Genomic DNA, 18,457 nt, shown 5'->3' with positions numbered 1-18,457 from the left:
AGAGGAAGAGGAAGAGGAAGAGGAAGAAGAGGAATTTAGCTTCTAACTTAGAGGAAAAATTTTCAACTTGAAAACTATAGTTGCTTCTGTGTGGCCTCCTTATAACTAGAAATCATGCATGATTTGTGCCTTAGTCTTTTTAACTTGTAGGAAAATTAATAAAAGTTATTCTGTTATCAGTAAAACAAAAAAAAATCCAAAGTTGAGAGAATGGAAGAAAAGTAAGGTGGGAAAACCCACATTTATTGAGCATTTACACGAGGTATTACATTGCCCATATTTTAGCCTCAGAACCACTTTTCAGTGTAGGTAGGATTATCCTGACTTTTACCGTTAAGCAACTTGTGACTCAAAGAGATCACATGCCCAAGTCAGAGTCACTGAGCTACTTAACAGCACCAAACTTGAAGTGTCGATCTGCCTGACTCCTAAGGCTTGTTCTTTTGACTAGCTATTGAAAACCAATAGCAAAATACAGTATTTAGTGGGGGGCAACTCTAAAATCCTGCATTGATCTGTAAAACAGCAATTGCCTAGGATTTGCATGAACGACTTTATTAACATTTCCACCCAAAAGATCTTGGGATCTGAGCTGGTAGTGAAGCATCATGAATCTGCATGCAGCGATTGGGATGGTTATACAATCTCAGGTGGTGTGACCAGAGGACAGTGGCCTGGACAGGAGAGAGAATGCTCCTACTGCTTTGCATACTGCTTGTACCAAATGAGGACAACTGCGGTGCATTCTGAGTGCCACATTTTGAAAGAAACTTTGGCAGACTATGCAGTGTTATATCCAGAAGAAAGCAGCCAGGTAATAAAATACCTACACTCATGTATACATGCGTGGATTATTGCATGGAAGTGGAACAAGCAGGAGAACCCCAGAGGTAGCTGAAAGTTCTCTTCAACTAGCTGAGAAGCTGCTATGTGTGGAAGAAATGCTTCTTACCTTGTGTATAGCTCCAGAGGACAAAAAAACTGTGGTTGGAAGAAGGCAGCCCTGGGTTAATAGATAAAAACTCAAAGAGGACTTCCCATCTTGCGTGTCTTTTTGGGCACTGAAATGTCAAGCCCACTCTTTAGACATCGTAGGTGCTCAGCAAATATGTGTTGAAGTGACTCGAATATGTCACTGGGTGAACAATGAAGAGATTGTCTTGTGCACAGAAGTAAGGTGGCCACCTGTTGTGCCTGAGATGGTGATCACTGCGCCTGGCCCTGCTCCTCCTTCTCCCCACCCGCACATGCTTCCTCCTGGTCACTCTTGAAGGGAGGTTTCCCCTCTGACTGACTTCGCTCTCGAGAAACCACATCCCCTGTCTTCTCATGATGGAGCCTGTTGTCTCCCTCAGCTCACCCAAGGGAGGACTGTCACCTGTTTCCCATTGTTTCTATCTGCAGGACCCCTGCTGTCCTGTTCCCATGCCACTTCTCCAAGTGCTCCTTTCTGGTCCTCTCCACTAGTTCTTCCCATGACAGTTGCCTGCTGCTTGGATTAGGGGTTCTACACTTGGCATGCATGGCACTGTTTGCTGTCCCCAGGATGCCCCACCCACTGAGCCCTCTCCTTACCTGTGTGCTCATCCAGCCCTCTTTGCCATCCCTTGAGCTGTTACTTTCCTCACTGTCCCTGGGCATCCTAGGGTCGCTACGGGCTCAACCCTCCCATCCTCCTTCCCTCTGCATGTGCTTCCCTTCTACACGTAGCTTCCTCGGCCTTCCAAGCATGGCATGTCTTCGCCTCTCTAGCCTCTATCTTATCAACAGCTTTGTCCTCAGTGCCACTTTTAAATCTCTCTTGGATTTCTCACTACTGTTGTTCCCATTGCTTCTGTGTGACTCAGATCTTAATCTCAACCTTGGACTATTAACAGTGGCCCTCTAATTGGTTTCCCACTTTCCCTTTTCCCCTTACTCCAGCTCGGTCTTCCTCTTGCCACTCAAGCTTTTTCTCTCTATATTTTGCAATGTAGGGATCAAACCTGGGGCCTCAGACATGCTAGACAAGCATTCTACCACTGAGCTACATCCTAAGCCTTCTTTTCCTTTTTAAAATAAAGATAACCATGTTTCTTGCAGTAGTGGGAATTGAATCCAGGGGTGCTCTTCCAAATAGCTGCATCCCCAATCATGTTTATTTTTTATTTTTAGACAGATCTGACTAAGTTGTCTATGTTGTGTTCAAATTTCTGATCCTCCTGCTTCAGGCTCGGGAAGGTGGGATTACGCATGTGCCAATGCTGGGCTTCTTGCCTCTTTAAGAACTTCTGAAGCATCAAGCATGGTGCCTCATGCCTGTGACCTCAGCACACTCAGACGCTGGGGTAGGGCAATCACAACTTCCAACCTAGACTGGGTAATTTAGCAACTCAATAAGCAAAAGGAAGGGACTGGGGATATAGCTCAGGATGAAAACCTTGAATTCAGTTCTCAGTATCAAATAAATAAATACTCTGTTGTGCATACACCTGTAATCTTGGTACTCAAGAGGCTAAACAGGAGGAAGAATCTGAGTTAAGGCTAGTCTGGAATACATTGTGAGATCTTTTTCTCAAAAAACCTCTAATTAAAAAAAAAACAACTCTATTAATTACTTATCTTGAGTATAAATTCCGGATTCTTTAACTGTAAATCAAATTTTCTTGAAATATAGCTACAGCCTTGCTTATCAGTCATTGCCAGCCTCTCTCAGACTTGTTTGTTCCTTTTTTGTTTGTTTGTTGTTTTTTGAGATGGGATTTTACTGTACAGACCAGGCTGGCCTCAGATTCACAGTGATCTTCCTCAGCTTCCCGAGTGCTGGGATTACAGGTGGGCATCTCCATGCCCAGTGAGTCGTGTCCCTTTTCTGAAAACAGTTTTCCTTTTCATAGCTTTGGGCCCTTCCTTATTTCATTTCCCTGCAAGGGTGGGGAAACCCACCCTTATTTCCTTAGGCAACTCGTTTACTTCTTCAATTCCAAATCCGAACTTCAGCACCCTGAGACGAGAGGTCCTCTTCCGATTCCAAATCAGGAGCTTGGCAGACAAATCAAAGCAATAGTGATGACATTTTTTAAATTCTTATTTTATTTTATTTTGTACAGTAAAAACAAAAACAAACAGCAGAAACAAAGACAGAAACAGAGTAACATACAACAATCCATAGGCTCCAGGTTTTTAAAATAAGAATGGCAAATTAATTGTAATATATTTTTATTATCAAATCTGTTGCTCAGATTAACAGATATAGGTATCCAAGATTGGACAAAAAATTGAACATTAATGTTTTCAATAAGCCTTAATTTCTTTTTCTTGTCCATTTTACTTTTTTTAAGAAATTTATTTTAAAGAGAGTATAATAGTAATAATAATTGATAAGATATTAGAAATGGTACACATTTAGAAGAATAAGATGAGAAATATTCAATTTTTTAAATACAAATTTTTTTTTTCCTACAGTGCTGGGGATCGAACCTATGACCTTGTGTATTCTAAGCAAATGCTATAGTATTAAACTGGCTACATCTCCGCCCTGCTATGAATATGATATTTAAAGCAATCGACTGGATTTGTAATCATAAAGGAACAAACCAAAGCAACTTGAAAAATTCAGAGATCAGAAAGGGTCCAGCAAGAGACTAGAAAGGATGAGGTAGGAAGCAAGCCAGTGTGGTGTGAGGGAGCCAGAACAGACAGCTCTGCAGTAGAAGGGCGTGGCCAGCAGTAACTGGAGCCTGATGGCGAGGGTGAGATGAGGACCGGAGACTGGCCACTGGCCATCACAGAAGTCACTGTGACCTTTATAGGTGTGTTCTCAATTGCACAATGGGGCAAATGTTGTTGGAATTGCCTCTGAGAGATAGGCAGAGATGAGGAAGTAGATGCTTGTCAGAAGGGGAAGATTGGATAAATGAAAACATTATGGCTTAGTAGAGAGGATTCTATGAGCTGGTCAGGAGCCAAAAACATCCATGAGTTGTCTTGGACTCTTAGTGAAGAATCCTTAAGGAGAAACAAGCATGAGGTTTCAGGGTGCCAAGCTTTTCTTAAATTTCAGAGTAGAATTGCCTGTGCAATAAGATTCCTCCAGGGAGGCGTCTGTATGAGTTTTCTATTGTTCTCTCCTCCATGCAGGGCTTCTCAGAGGGCACCCCAAGGAACAGAAGCCTTGGGGAAGAGCTATGAATACTTAGTGTAGAATGTTCAGAGACCCCTTCCACGCACCTGCTTGCTGCTGGTGTGCGGGGCTGTGGAGAACCTGAGTTAGTCAGCTTCTCATTGCTGCAACAAATGCCTAGCGGAGGGCTGCAGCAGAGGAAAGCCGGGCACTCTGTGGCAGCCAGGAAGCACAGTGAGAGCCAGAGGGAGGGGCTGGGGACAAGATCCACTCTTCAGAGGCATGTCCCTGGAGACCATTTCCCCCAGTGGGGCCCCCCTTGCTAATGGCCCGCCCAGCTATGACTTGTCAGTGGACTAACCCAGGCACAACCTACGCCTCACCTCTGAACATTGCTGCATCGGGAGTCAAGCCCTCAATCCATGAGTCTTTGGGGGACACTTCAGACTGAAACCACAGCAGAAGCCTACAGGGCTGGCTCTCATCCTTTTTGGTTGCTGGGCAACACTATGTCTGAATTGTCAGAAAGAGGTGTACAGGAAAAACTGGACCCATCCAACAGAGCATCCTTGAAAATGCTGTATTTTGAAATATTTATATAAAAATCTTATAGTGAGATAATGAGACGGGATAAATGGCCACCTAAATTCGATAAATAAGTTGGTTTTTCTTGTCAGTCCCTAAAAAAGGAGCATGAAATACGAAGACTGTAAACACTGGGTAGAACAAATTGAAGGTGATTTTGTGCTACTAAGTTATATTCCTAAAAGAGTCCAAGTTTCCAAAGGCATTTGGTCCAGATCCCACCTAGAAGGTGTTTTTACTCTCTAGATGGTGGATAATGTGTTTCCCTTTATAGAATCATGTATGTGATGTCCATGACCTGGGTTGGGAAACACAACCAGCCACAGAATAACTGGAGTCTCCTGTCTTACCTAGAGTTCTCCAGATGCATCACATGCGCTGCTCCTGCCTTTGTGTGTGCTGCTCCCTGTGCCTGGAATTCTCAAATCCTCTTGCTGGGGTGTTCATTTCTGGGAGCACCTCTGGAAGGGATCACGTCAAATTCCCCACTCCATGTTTCCCAAAACTTATTTATTTATTTTTTTTTTTGATGTAAGGTCTCACTCTATAGGTCAGGCCAGCCTTGAACTCACTATGTAGCCCAGAGTGGCCTTGAACTCACAGCAATCCTCTTGCCTCAGCCTCCAGAGGGCTGAGACTACAGGCATGTGCCAGTACACCCGGCCTTCCCAAACCATTCTCGCGCATACTTCCATCTCCATGCTTACCACAATCACTCACAACTCTATAATGTGGCTCCCTCACTGGGCTGTGAGTTTCTCGAGTCTGAGATTTTGTTGGCCTTATATCCATTTCTGTCCTCTGCATCTAGAATACTAGTGCTTCTCCATTTGGGGCACAGAATGCTGGCTCATGGAGCGGATGCCGGAGTATTTCAGAGTGTACACGATTGAATGAGTGAGAAAGCGAGTACATCAGCTGCACACACCTGTGTGGTACTGTGTGGTCCGGATGATGCAAACTTGCTGAAGCAGAGTAGGGCTGGGCAGTAGGAACTGAGGGGTTCAAACCTAGATTTGCAAGAGAGCTTTGACTTGAGGGACATGTGAACATTTTAATCTTCATTATTTCTCTTAAGCAATATATTTTTGTTAAGGGCAGTATATACCTTAATAACCACATTTCCCTAAAGTATGGTTACAGTTAATAAAACGTGAAAACCAAGCCGGCTATGGCACCTCTAAAATGGAAGCGGCATTGAAGCAATCATTTCATTGCCAGCTCGCTTGGCTTCTTTCATGCCTAATTTATAAAACGATAATAGCCGTTACTAGTCTTTCCATTATAAAAAGCGTTGTTACTGGAAATTAGAGAGTCTATAAACAGCATGTCTTTGAAAGACAAGCTTTATACACAAATGAGGTGTTATTATTTAGCTTTTCCTTTTCAGTACCCTTAAATGAGAATGAGATGAAAACTCTGCTTTAAGCAAGATCCATCAGGTAAATAATTATTGACTCGAGTGAAAAACAAACAAACTCCCTCTGAAAACTTAGTTTGTACAGCTCAGCCTGTCTGTGCGCAAAACAAAACTGCTGAGTTGCAGTGTGCTGGTACCGCGGTCCTTTCTCTCCTCGCTGCTCTAATCACAAACTGAAGACAGCTGAGCCTTTTGGTCCAGGCACAGTGTACACTCTGAAGAACCCAGATATCCTGGAAGGATTGCATTTGAGAAATGTTTCCACTTATCAGCCCTTGCGGCCAGCCTTCCTTTTGACTGAGGGCCTCTAGGAGATACGGGTCTCTGTTTACAATCCTGGCTCTTAGGAGAGGCAGAGCTGTTCTAGGAGCCTTTCAGGCGAGTGACCTCCCATGACAGTGTGCACCCATGAGCAACTCCCCGGCCAGAGCTCTTCTGTCTTCTTCTTGGAGAACAGCAACCCATACTTACCTGGCAGGGGAGATACCATGATCACAAAAATAGCAACCCTTGGCAGGAAAGGTAGGTCGTGGAAATAAGGTGTGGGGCATTATTATACGTGTCAAAACCTTTACTTTGTATCATGAGCACCTGAGAACAGAACAAGGCCCTGGGAGGACTAGGTAAGAGAGTGGGTGGTGACAAACCTGTTTGTTCAGCATAATTGAGTCTGGCCTCCCTGTGTCTATACAATAGCTTCAGCTCATGGCTTCCTTGGTCCCTGTTCTTGCACTGCCCCCTGCCCACCCCCTACTTGTCCACGTCTCTTACAGTGTCCATTCGTTATGTCTTGGCTCACCTTCAGGCCCCAGGATCAACCTTCAGCCCTGCTTGCCGTTATGGTCATTTGTTTTCCACCTGACCCATTTATTCTGGCTTCTAGATTTTGCTCTCAGAGCGGCTCCCTGCTTGCATAGCTGACTGGCCAGCTGTGGGGCCAGCTGCCTGTTCCAAACTCCAAGGTGACCAACTACGTCTCCCCTCCCTCTAGCTGCCCTCATCACATGAGCCGTGACAGTAGGTGAGAGACAGTGGCAGGGTGAGAACTGTGTCTGACCAGATTGGACCACATGTAGGTCATTTCCTTCGTGGGCTCTTCAAAGGGGTCAGTCATACCTTCACGCATCACAGTGGCCTTGGGCCAGGAGTCTGTGTGGCCCTTAGAGATCAGAAGGGGCAGATTTGGTTGACTTGACAGCTTTAGCCAAGGCCAGCACTGATTGTTGGACCGCTGTCCAGCACACAGGCCATGTCTCCCTAGAGCCTCACCACACCGTCATCTGTGCTAATACAAAGGAGCTAATGGATCTTAAAAGATCCTTTAACATGGGCCTGTTATGAGGGCCCAGATTCCCTGCCCTTGGGAAGGAGGTCGAGGGAGTATGTTTTCTTCCTTTTTTTTTTTTAAAGACAGGAGCAACCTGTCTAGTTCAGATGTTCAGATGGGCCTTGGATTCATTATGTCCATACCCCAGGCTGACCTTAAACTCGCAGCTATCTTCCTGCTTCAGCCTCCCAAGTGCTGGGATTACATGCATGTGCCACCATAACCAGCACTATGTTTTTGTTTTTGTTTTCCGTTTTTAAGGCAAACTTTTGAAATAGCTGCTTATAGTCATTGGTTCTAATCATTCCCCCACTCACTGTGATCTGAGATTGCCTCTACTGGTCCAGCTCCTGGCCTGACTTGCCAAACATCCCTTGGTGCTTTTCAGGCTTTTTTGCCTAATCTTTTTTTTCCTTTTTTCATTTATGTATTTGGTACAGGGCCTCACTATGCAGCTTGGACTTGTAGTGATCCTCCTGTTTTCAGCCTCCCTTGTGCTGGGATTACAGGCATGCATCTCCGCACCTAGACTTGGTTTCTGGCTCAGCACACCCCAGGGGTGGGGCCGGCGTGGCATGAGGGAATCCCTGGTCCCTGTGCTTGCCAAAGCAGGTGTTTAATCTGCTGAGCTATCTTGGTGGCCCTTTGCCTTATCTTTTGACAGCATTTGCTTTCGTTGGTCACAGTTTTTTCCCCTTGTTCTCTGTGATAACTCATGCTTGTTTCTCTCCTGTCCCTCTGGCTGGATCTTGCCACTCTGTTTCTCAGGGATCCTTTCTCTGTCCTTTCTTTGAATGCTGATGTTCTGCTGGCTTTTCTTCTGGATTTTTTTTCTGTGACACACCACCCCCAGGTATCTTACTCATCCTATGAATTCTATTGTTCTAAACCTCCAGATCTAACTGCTTACTGCTGCTCTGCGAATGTTTCCCAGGCATCAAAAACAGACACGGCCAAGGCTGAGCGTGTCACTGTCTCCCCCACACATCTCTTCTATCTCATATTCACATTTCTGCTGTCTTGGTGAGTGGTATCACTACCCACGCTGTGGTCCAGGTCCAGAATCTGCTTCCCAGCCTTGACTGCTCCCCCTCAGAGCTGTAGCACATGATCAGTCACCATCTCAGTGGATTCTCTTTCCCTTGCAGTGTGGTTTATAAGTTCCTGCATACTGGGGGCTCTTCACATTTTTAGCCCCTTCCCCGACCACTCTGGCTGCTGCTCTCCGAACAGGGCTCAGATAATCAGAATGCAAAATTTTGTCTGTTACTTTCCAAATATGCATATGCTGTGCCTTTAGCTCAGACACACTGCCCACCTCCTGTAGGACTAACTCTCACACCTCGTAAGTCTCTGTGTAAAATTACTAACTTCTCCCTTTCCTCTTCATCACACACTACGTCCACAGAGCTGGCTGTATTTTACCTCTTTACTGTTGTACTTCTAACACTGAAGAAGTATATGGTACAAAATAGATATTTGGGCCTGTGATGTGCATGCCAGTGTCATGTGGAGTCAGCCGTGGTGTCTGGAAGATGCTTGCCAGGCCTCAGGGCGAGGTTACTGCCGTCTCCTCAGAACAGAGGCTCCAAGTCTGAGGCCTTGTTTAGGATTGGTACCACCTGTGGCGGTCTTCCTGGGATGTGTTTCCCATCTGAGGTCCTAATGCTGCAGACTCCGCTAGGAGAGATGAGGTCTTTAAATCCCTACTCCCCCATCCCTGATTTACTAGGAAAATCTAAAGTAATACTTACTATTGCAAGTTAGAAGGAAGAGGGAGGGAGGTCCAGTACCCTATGAAATGAAGTGCTAGAGTTACTGATCAGTCCCAGTGTGCTGTTAGTAGATTGCTTATATTTGGTTTGTGGAGAACACAGGCGTTTTTAAGCTGTTTGTGCTCTTTGTAATATATTGTTAGAAGGTTAATTGATATGGTTAAAGTAGCATTAACCACAAAAATGTTTGGTGTTTTTAAAAAAATTCCCTAGCAAGTATTGTAATTTCTTAAATGTATATACCATTTGTACAGGGTTAATCTTGAAATAACACTTGAAAACTTCATTATAAATATCTCCTACTCTTTAAAAAAAAATAGATATTTGATGAATGAATGGATAATTTCCAATCAAAGGGTACAGTTAGGTTTTTTTTCCCCCCTGTGGTGCTAGGGATTAAACCCAGAGCCTTAGCTCCTAGTTACATTGCCAATCTGTTGTATATTTTATTTTTGAAACAAGGTCTCAAAAAATCTCCCAGGCTAAGCTCAATCTCATGATCTTCCTGTCTCAGCCTTTCAGGGTGCTGGTATTATAGGTGTGCACCACCCTGTCCTACTAAGTAGTATTTTACTGAACAAAAACTTATCAAGTTCCTACAATATCAAAGGGATTTAAAGATTTAAAAAATATTTAGAACAATCTACCAACATTCAAATCATGAACAGAGAGTAATTTATAGACATAAATTTCCAATCTGACCTTTGTGTGCTTCTTTTCCAGAACTCAGTGGCCAGATTCTGAACAGTCCCTTGTGGTCACCCATGCATGCTGTCCTCCTGACTCTCAAGAAGTAATTGGACTAATAACTCATACCTGAGACCATGGGGATTAACATAAGGTAAATACTGGCTTTACAGTTTTTTCTCCATTACTTTTTTTTTTTTTTTTTGCGGAACCGGGGATTGAACTCAGGTCCTTGCGCTTGCCAGGGAAGCGCTTATTCCACTGAGCCATCTCCCCAGCCCTTCTCCATTACTTTTTTCAAGCACATATTATCCCTGCAAAAAGATATTTTAAAAATCTCCTCTGGAATCTTCATCAGTTGTGACTATTCAAGATGTTTATACTATTTGAATATACTATGGTATGAAGAAACAGGCAGTCTCCTGAGGAATTCTCTAAATTTTCATTTTTGCTTCATGACTAAACACTTTATTGTTACTCTATTGATTTTTTTCTAATATGACACCACATTAAAAAAAAGGGATTTTGAGAAATTGGAAAAGCTTGCTGCCTGTGTTGGTCAGTTTTCCATCGTTATGACAAAATATCTGAGGTAAAGAACATAGAGGAAGAAAGGTTTATTGTGGCTTACAGTTTCAGAGGTTTCAGTGCTCAGCCAGCTAGCTTCATTGTTTTAGGTGTCACGAGGCAGGAACCTAAGAGCACAACAGAAGAGTGCTGCTCAGCTCATGGCAGCCAGGAAACTAGGGTGGGCGGGGGGGAGGCAGCAGGGGCTGTTGAGAGACTGAGAAGGGGCAAGAGTCAGGATGTGCCCCTCAAAGGCACTGCCCAGTGACAAGCTTGCTGGCTTGGAAGGGCCCAGCCCTCAATAGCTCATTCAGAGAGGAGTGCACTAGGGCCCTGACCCATTAATGAGCTCAGCACCCCCACGCTCCAGGCACCTGTCTTGGCTCCATCCCTGCACACCATTGCCCCGGGGATCAGCCCCTGCATATGCAAGTGCTTGTGGGACATGTCACACTTAGGCTATATAACATTGTCCACTTTGAGGCATGTTTTGGCCAGATTCACACCAAGACTTCAGGACGTGTGCGGAGCAGTCAAATCTTTTTTTTTTATTTTTATTTTTTTTTAGTGGTTGCACTGGAGAGCAGACCAAAGACCTTCACACTGAGCTATATGCCCAGCCCTTTTTATCTTTGAGATACATTGCTGTTAAGTTGCTTAGCCACCCAACCTGGGCTCAAGCTGTGGTCTTCCTCTTCTCAGAGTGCTGTGACCCACCATACCCAGCTTCAGACTGAAAACAACTCTTCTTTAGCCAAATGACCTGAAGAGAGCCCTTTCCTCCTTTCCCACTGTCAAACTTCTCTAGGCTCTTGCTTTTGTTCTTCATAACATTTAGTGTTATTTACTTCTTTTTGTAAAAAAAAAAAAAAAAAATGTCTTTCTCCCCTCCTATAATGTAAGCTTCATGAGGGCAGAGGTTTTTTTTTTATTGTTGTTGTTCAGCACTATGTGCTCAGCACTTGGAGCAGTACTTGAAAGGCACTTGATAAATATTTGTTGATTGAATGAAGGATAACTTTGAAAAGGCGTTTTGTTAGGAGGCTGAATCACACTAAGGTCTCTAAAGAGCTAATTAAGGTATGATATGACACACTGTGCCCTTAACACTTTTATTGATCACCTAGATGATAATATTGATGGATATGCCCAATAAGTTCACAGGGGATACACAACCAGAAAGACAGCAAATAAATGGGAGGATATAATCAGGAGTCTCTCATCACAGATCCTAACAAAATGTAATAGTGAATCATATCTAACAATATAAAGCTGGTGAGCACAAGTCTAAAGTGCTGAAAGAGCCTCCAATTCAATTATACAAGTACAGGGTGGAGGCGTAGTGCTTACCACTGCACACGTCAGGAAGAGCTAGTCTCCTGTTGACTGTGAGTGGAGGATGACTCAACACAGCATGATGTGGCTTCCAAAAAAACTCATCTTCATATTATTAGAAATATAGTGTTCTAGGGGGAACTAGTTCTCTAGTACTGGCTGGGTATCTGACCACGGTTGCTTTGGTGTTTGAATTCTGAGCTTCACACATTTGGAGACATCGATGGAAAGATTATTCAAAAAGAGCAAAATGGATAATAAAGGACCTGGTAAACTGTTATTTAGAAACAGCAAAAAGATCTAAGGTTTTGTGGGGGTGTGTAGGAGGAGGGTGACAACTAGCAGAGAGAACTGCCTTCCCAAGTTTGAAGAGTTATCCTGCAGAGGAAAGGTTGGATTTCTTCTGGGTAATCCTGGATGACGGATTAAGGACCAACATGTAGACGATGTAGGCATGCATATTTCAATGCTCTAGAATTTACCAAGAATTCTATTTCCTAGCAGCCAAATGGACAATCACAGGAGGTTGTACATGTCCTGACTCTGGTGGAATGATGTTTGGCAGTTGGGCAGACATATACCATTAGTTGGATGAATTTGTAATAGAAGTTCAAACACTGACATACAGGAATAGGGAGAGAAGGGTAATCAAAATAGCAAGTATTGTGTGTTAATTACGTGGCAAGTACTTTTATAAGTGATTTTCATTTCCAATAGATCAATCCTACTAACTCCATTTTACAGATGAGAAAGTCAAGGCCTGGGGAGATTAAATAATTTGCTCCAGATTTTATACCTGGTGTAAATCAGATCAAGGATTTGAGCCTGGTCAATCTGATTTTTTAAAAATGTATTTTGTACAAGTACTCACTATGCAGCTAGGACTCATAGCGATCCTCCTGTCCTCCTGTTTTCAGCCTCTGCAATGCTGGGATTACAGGTGTGCACCACCATGCCTGGTTTTGGGGCTAGCATGGGATGTGGTACCTGGGATTGAATTCAGGTCCTTGCATTTGCCAGGCAGGTGCTTAGACCACTGAGCTGTCTATCCAGTCAGATTTTTCTTACCTTAATTATTATTATATAAGAAACTTTTACTTCTAGAAAACTATTCATTTCTTTTATGAAGTGATCATACCAATAAATTCATCAACTCAAAGAGCAGATGATTCTATATAAAAAGTCTTCTCCTCTGTCTAGTGTGCAAGGACTAAATTCATGTGGGTATCTGTGCTGTAGAGGGGATCTCTGCTTGGGGCCAGGCATGCAGGAGATGCTCAACAGTTATTTGTTAAGTGAGAAGAATAGACAAATACAACCACATAAGGTTGGCTGCGTGTGGCATGGCAGAATCTCAAGGTATTGCACCCAAAGAAAAGTAAAGACTTCCTTTTGAGGTAGTCTTCTGAGGGTAGCAGGTGAAAGCGATAATCCCCATCACCCTTGGCCAAAGCCTTGGGAGTTCCTGCTCGATCTTTTCATCAGTATTCATTTAAACAAATATTTACTGAGCACCTCTCCTATGATGAGGATGCACAGGTGAGTGAGTGGATGCAGTTTGTGAGGCAGAGGGGGTAGTCAAGGAAAAACCTTTTCAGTGTACACTGTAACAAGTGCTGTGGCGTGTGTGTGTGTGTGTGTGTGTGTGTGCGTGCGTGCATGTGTGTGCATGTGCTAAGTATTATCGAAATAGAGCAGGAAAGAACTAATTCTACTTGGCTTCTTGGTTCAAGAAATTGCGTTGCATGACTTCTACGTATGTCATCTCTCTCTCTCTCTCTCTTTTTTTTTTAGTATAGGGTCTATAGGGTCTCACTATACAGATTGGACTCATAGTGATTCTCCTGTTTTCAGCCTCCCAAGTGCTGGGATTACAGGCGTGTGCTGCCACACCCAGTCTCAATTGCCGTCTCAGTGTGCACTGGGGGTGGGACCGGCATGGCAGGCCCCGGGGATTGAATCCCGGCCACGGTGCTCTGCCTAAGCAGGCGCTTCAGTCTGCTGAGCTATCTGGCTGGTCCTACAAATGTTATTTTATTTAAGTTTGTTCTGTCTGTGTGAGACTGTGATACTTTCTTGCACAGAAGATAAAAGCAGGGAGGTTAAGTGAGACCTCCCAAGGTTATGCACCGTCTGCCAATAGTTGTTAACGTTCTTGGAGCACTTAGGATCCCTGGAGCTCTGTTCTAAACCCTCAAAGATCTTTAAGCCTTACAAAAGCTCTATAACATAGTTTTCATGCCATCACCATTTTACAAATGAGAAAACTGAGCCATAATCCTTCAGTGACTAGCTGGGAATCTCAAAGCTGGAAGTGGAAAACTACAGTTGGCATCCGCACCATCTGGTCCTACAGGCACACACTTACCCCTGCACCATGTCATCTTGATTGGTCCCAGAAGAGCCTGCACACGTGAACTCTGGACTCTGAATTCAGTTTTCTGGCAAGTGGCCTTGCTCCTCAGCAGATGCTGCATCCAGATGAGAAGAGTGGTAATGTGGGTATGCAGACAAGTGTATAGCAGGGAATGCTTGGTGTCCGGGGAACTGTGCTGTGAAATCTAGAATATACATTAGCATAAGGCTGACAGGCACTACCGCCCATGCTTTAGGCTTTCTGGGTGCTTTGCAGGGTTTCTCACAGCAGCCAGGATTTTAGCCTTTTCTTCTACAGGCCAGTGGCCTGAACTCAAGGGGATACGACTTAAACTAGCCACCAACACTTCCCCTGCATCTTCTTGAAATTTAGTTTAAATTTTTCTAAAAGAAAAGAAGTAAAACATTAAGAATGAAACCAGTTAAATTCAATACCTTGTAAATTAGCAAGAATGGAGATAGAGCAAGGGAGAAAAAAGGACATAATTACTTATATTGTCCAATCTTTTTATTGAAAAAATTCTTGGATTGAAAAGCAGTTCAATCCAATATTATTCTGCCTGCATAATTAAGTTGGTTTGGGTCTATGGCAACTCTAACCAAGAAAGAATTGGTTATTAAAATGAATGAAGTAGATTACCCCTTCCTCAATAATTACTGCTTGTGCTAGTGTGGGCTTGACCTATATGATCAAAGCAATTGTGTTTTTGAGAGACCCATCTCCCATAATTTTTGGAGACGTAATTTTAAAAGCAGCTACACACTGGGATTTCTGTGGTAGGTGGAAGGGCAGAAAAGGTCAATGCCCTTTAGCATTCTATGCTTCAAAGTAGGTGGGGTTTGGGAGTTGTTTACTTTTGAGTGTTTTATTTTGTCATTTATGGAGACTTAGTATATTCGACTGATTACCTTGGCCTTTGTGTTTATGGATTTCTCTTTTCTTGGCTTCAAGTCCCTGGAAACATTTGTTTTTGTAGTAACAGGAGAATTAGTTTCATCATGTTTTATTTTTATTGCTCCTATTTATTTCTAATGTCCTTTAGTTCAAGTCTGCTTTCAAGTGTCAGGTAACCTGTCTGTATGGCTCCACAAATAAAATATTTCTAGTACTAAATCTGGTAAAAATCTTTCGGGGATAACTAATGTGATGCCCACTGTATACTTATGAGGGTGATTCTGCGGTATTAGTAGCTAGAACAAAGACATGTTTTGGAAATTATATTTGAGATTTATCCTTGGACTTTGCATGGCATGTGACATTTCACATTTCTTGCATCAGTTATGTTTAAGTTACAAGCAGCCATATTTTTCTATTTCATCAATAAAACTTGAAAAATTCTTTTCCTATATATTCTATTCTTTGAGCTTGAAGGTAAATTGCTTTCAAAAACCACATCCCAAATGCACAATTTTTCATAGAAATAAGAGCAAATGAATAGAATGGGTTCCACTGGCATTTAAGAGGCACGTCTAATTAGAACTCTCAGAATTTCAAACATATAATTTTCTAAAGTTGAGGTTTTTTACTTCCAAACTTTGAGTTCACTGGGATGTTGGAAATATATCAAGAATCAACTTTCTCGGACTGACCTTTAGTTTGTTCGCTGTCAAATCAAAACACTGTCTATTCCCAGACTTCAACGTTTCTTAACCTTTTTGAATTTGTTGAAAGATCCAGGCTGAAGGCTGGCATGCTCTGTGCTGAGGAAAACAGACTGCTCTTGCGCTCCTTCGTGATGTGTTCTGGTGCTTTCTGCAGGAAGGCAGGCAGTCCTCGGTGGCTCCATCTTTGCTTCACTACCAAGTCATCTTGTGCCTCTGGCACATCTTCGAGAGTGTGGAAGAGAAGGGTACCGGGGATTTGTATATGGAACTAATATTACAAGCTTTCCAATACAAGGCTGAGTCCTACACACCAAGGACATACAGATGTAATGTTCTGCTGCTATTGTCCACAACTTAAAAGTAATGACCTTAACTTAGAATAACTAGGTTGTGTGTGATCTTGAATAAATGATATAACCTATTTCTTTAATAACTATTTCACGAAGTTATTGCACTGAAATAAATGTTTCTGATTATTATATGAGCATAAGCACAGAAATTGAAACATAGTTGCAAGTTTAAATTGAATTTATGTGAAACGTAATAATCCATGGAAATTCAGATGATCAGATGAATTCAAATCCATATTATCTGCTGCTAGTCATTTGTTAAGCCAGAAAGTGTCACAAATGAGTAACTACATCTACCTATAACTTTATCTTGAAGTCTACACTCCGAGAAAAGGTACTTCAATGATAACTCACTTATATGTTTCGTGACATGACTCATAGTTGTTTATTAATGAACAACGGGGAGAAGAGAAATTAAAAAAATAAAATGTCTTTATTCCAAAGTAACAAGAAGGGACAGAGACTGGGCGTGTTGGTGCATGCCTGTAATCCCAGCTTTTTGGAGGCTGTAAAAGGCGGATCACTATGAGACCGATCTACTAGTGAGACCCTGAACACCCTGTAGACCCTTCCCTAAAATACAAAAAAAAAAAAAAAAAAAAAAGAACAAGGGCCAGAAATCTGATTATGGAACATTCATATGATAATGTAATTCTGTATATAAAGTATGCTTCTTTTTATATTTGGTTTTGAAAAATTTTATTGATCTTGAAAGACTGAGTTTTAAAAGACTAATTAAATGACTAGTAGCTATTAATATACTAACAATAGTGTCTTAGTTACTCTTCTCTCGTTGCTGGGACAAATACCCGACACTCAAAATGAAGGAAGGAAAGGTTTATTTAGCTCACAGTTACTGGAGGTTTCAGTCCATACTCAGCTGGGTCCAAGGCAGAGCAGCACAGAGCAGAAAGCAACCTTTCATGGTGGTGGCAAAGAGCAAGAGCGCAAGGGAGGGGTAGCAGCAGCTCAAGCAGCTGGCTTCTCTTCCCACCTTACATTGTAATGCAAATTACCTGCCCCAGGGTAGGGGAAGTACTCACACCTATGGGTACTTCCCAGTACTTACCCACCTATGGGTAATCCCAGCAGTACTAAGACCCAAAATCCCAGCCTTGGATCACACATAATCCCAGTGGATCATGAGTTAACACAAACTCTAGAAGGCCTCACCCCATGACTGCATGAGACTTTGGGGGGACAACTAGACACAAACCATAACAAATAGTCATTAACTATTTTTTCTTCTATTCTTTCTGTCATGATCTACATTTATTTCTGTGATACAAAAGAAATAATTCAGTTTGATAACTATTTGCTCCTGGTCCCCATCGGAAAGTAGGGAGGCGGGGGCCGGGGCGATAGCTCAGCAGAATAAGCACTCCTCTGACAAGTGCAAGGACCTGAGTTCAATGCCCGGTTCCAAAAAAAAAAAGAAGGAAGAGAAAGTAGGGAAGCGAACAGAAGAGAAGCGCTTCCTTCAGCCAGCTGAACTTGAAAGTATTCTACCAAGTTGTCAAGACCTAACGTTGCAGTAAAGTTGTAAGAAAATTTTGCTAAGAAATCTTTTCTCATCCGCATGTTATTTGGCTGAATTCTGAGTGCTTGGATTTCATGCAAAGGTGACTTTGGCGGAGAAAGTTAGTGCCAGACTGAATGCATTGCTTTTATGTTATGCAAGAAGGAGAAAAAATGAGCTGTTGTTTACTGCTAAGCCATAGATTTAAGATTATCCTATTACACCAAATGGCAAAATTTCCAGACCTCAAACTTGACTTTAGATCTATGTCTTCATAAAGTATGACCTATTCACTCAAAACTAAATATATATTTCAAAAGTACAATTATCCACTGCATCAGAAGTGAATCATAATTGAATTGCAAAAATGATATGCAAGCAAAATATGAAATTTTTCCCTGATTGTAAGTTCCTGTGGAGCTCAGTATAGCTTGGTGGTAGAGCATGTGCCTGGGATACCTGAGGCCCTGGGTTCAGTTCCCAGAACCAAAGGAAAAACACCAGAATACATCTACAGTATAAGAGGTATATAGAGTATAGAGTGAAAGGAAGAAAATAAAAATCACCAGCTCATCTATAATTTATTACACAGAGGTTATCACCATCAACATTTTGTCATATATTGAGCCTTTAGTCAATATACATACACAGATATAGATATAGATATATATCCAAAAACTTATGTATAAATTTATATGACTGTATTATTATAGAAAATTTAAAGCAAACCAAAGTTGGGGGAAACATGCCGGCCCTGCCCCCGGGGTGCACTGAGAGAGCAATTCAGACTGGGTGTGGTGGCGCGTACC

General features: G+C 42.5%; 1 protein-coding gene across 1 annotated transcript in view; it reads left to right on the top strand.

Annotated features, from left to right (window-relative positions):
- The window catches only part of Mkln1 (muskelin 1), a 377,765-nt gene that overhangs the window by 21,252 nt on the left and 338,056 nt on the right, over positions 1 to 18,457 (top strand). Inside the window, exon 2 of the mRNA XM_023709865.1 lies at positions 9,933 to 10,050. Coding sequence (XP_023565633.1) covers positions 10,034 to 10,050 — 17 coding nt within the window. The 5' untranslated portion in view covers positions 9,933 to 10,033. The remainder of the gene's footprint in view (positions 1 to 9,932; positions 10,051 to 18,457) is intronic.

Source organism: Octodon degus, unplaced genomic scaffold (assembly GCF_000260255.1).
Source record: "Octodon degus isolate 3935 unplaced genomic scaffold, OctDeg1.0 scaffold00015, whole genome shotgun sequence".
Taxonomy (NCBI): domain Eukaryota; kingdom Metazoa; phylum Chordata; class Mammalia; order Rodentia; family Octodontidae; genus Octodon; species Octodon degus.
This window is presented reverse-complemented; position numbering and strand designations above follow the sequence as displayed.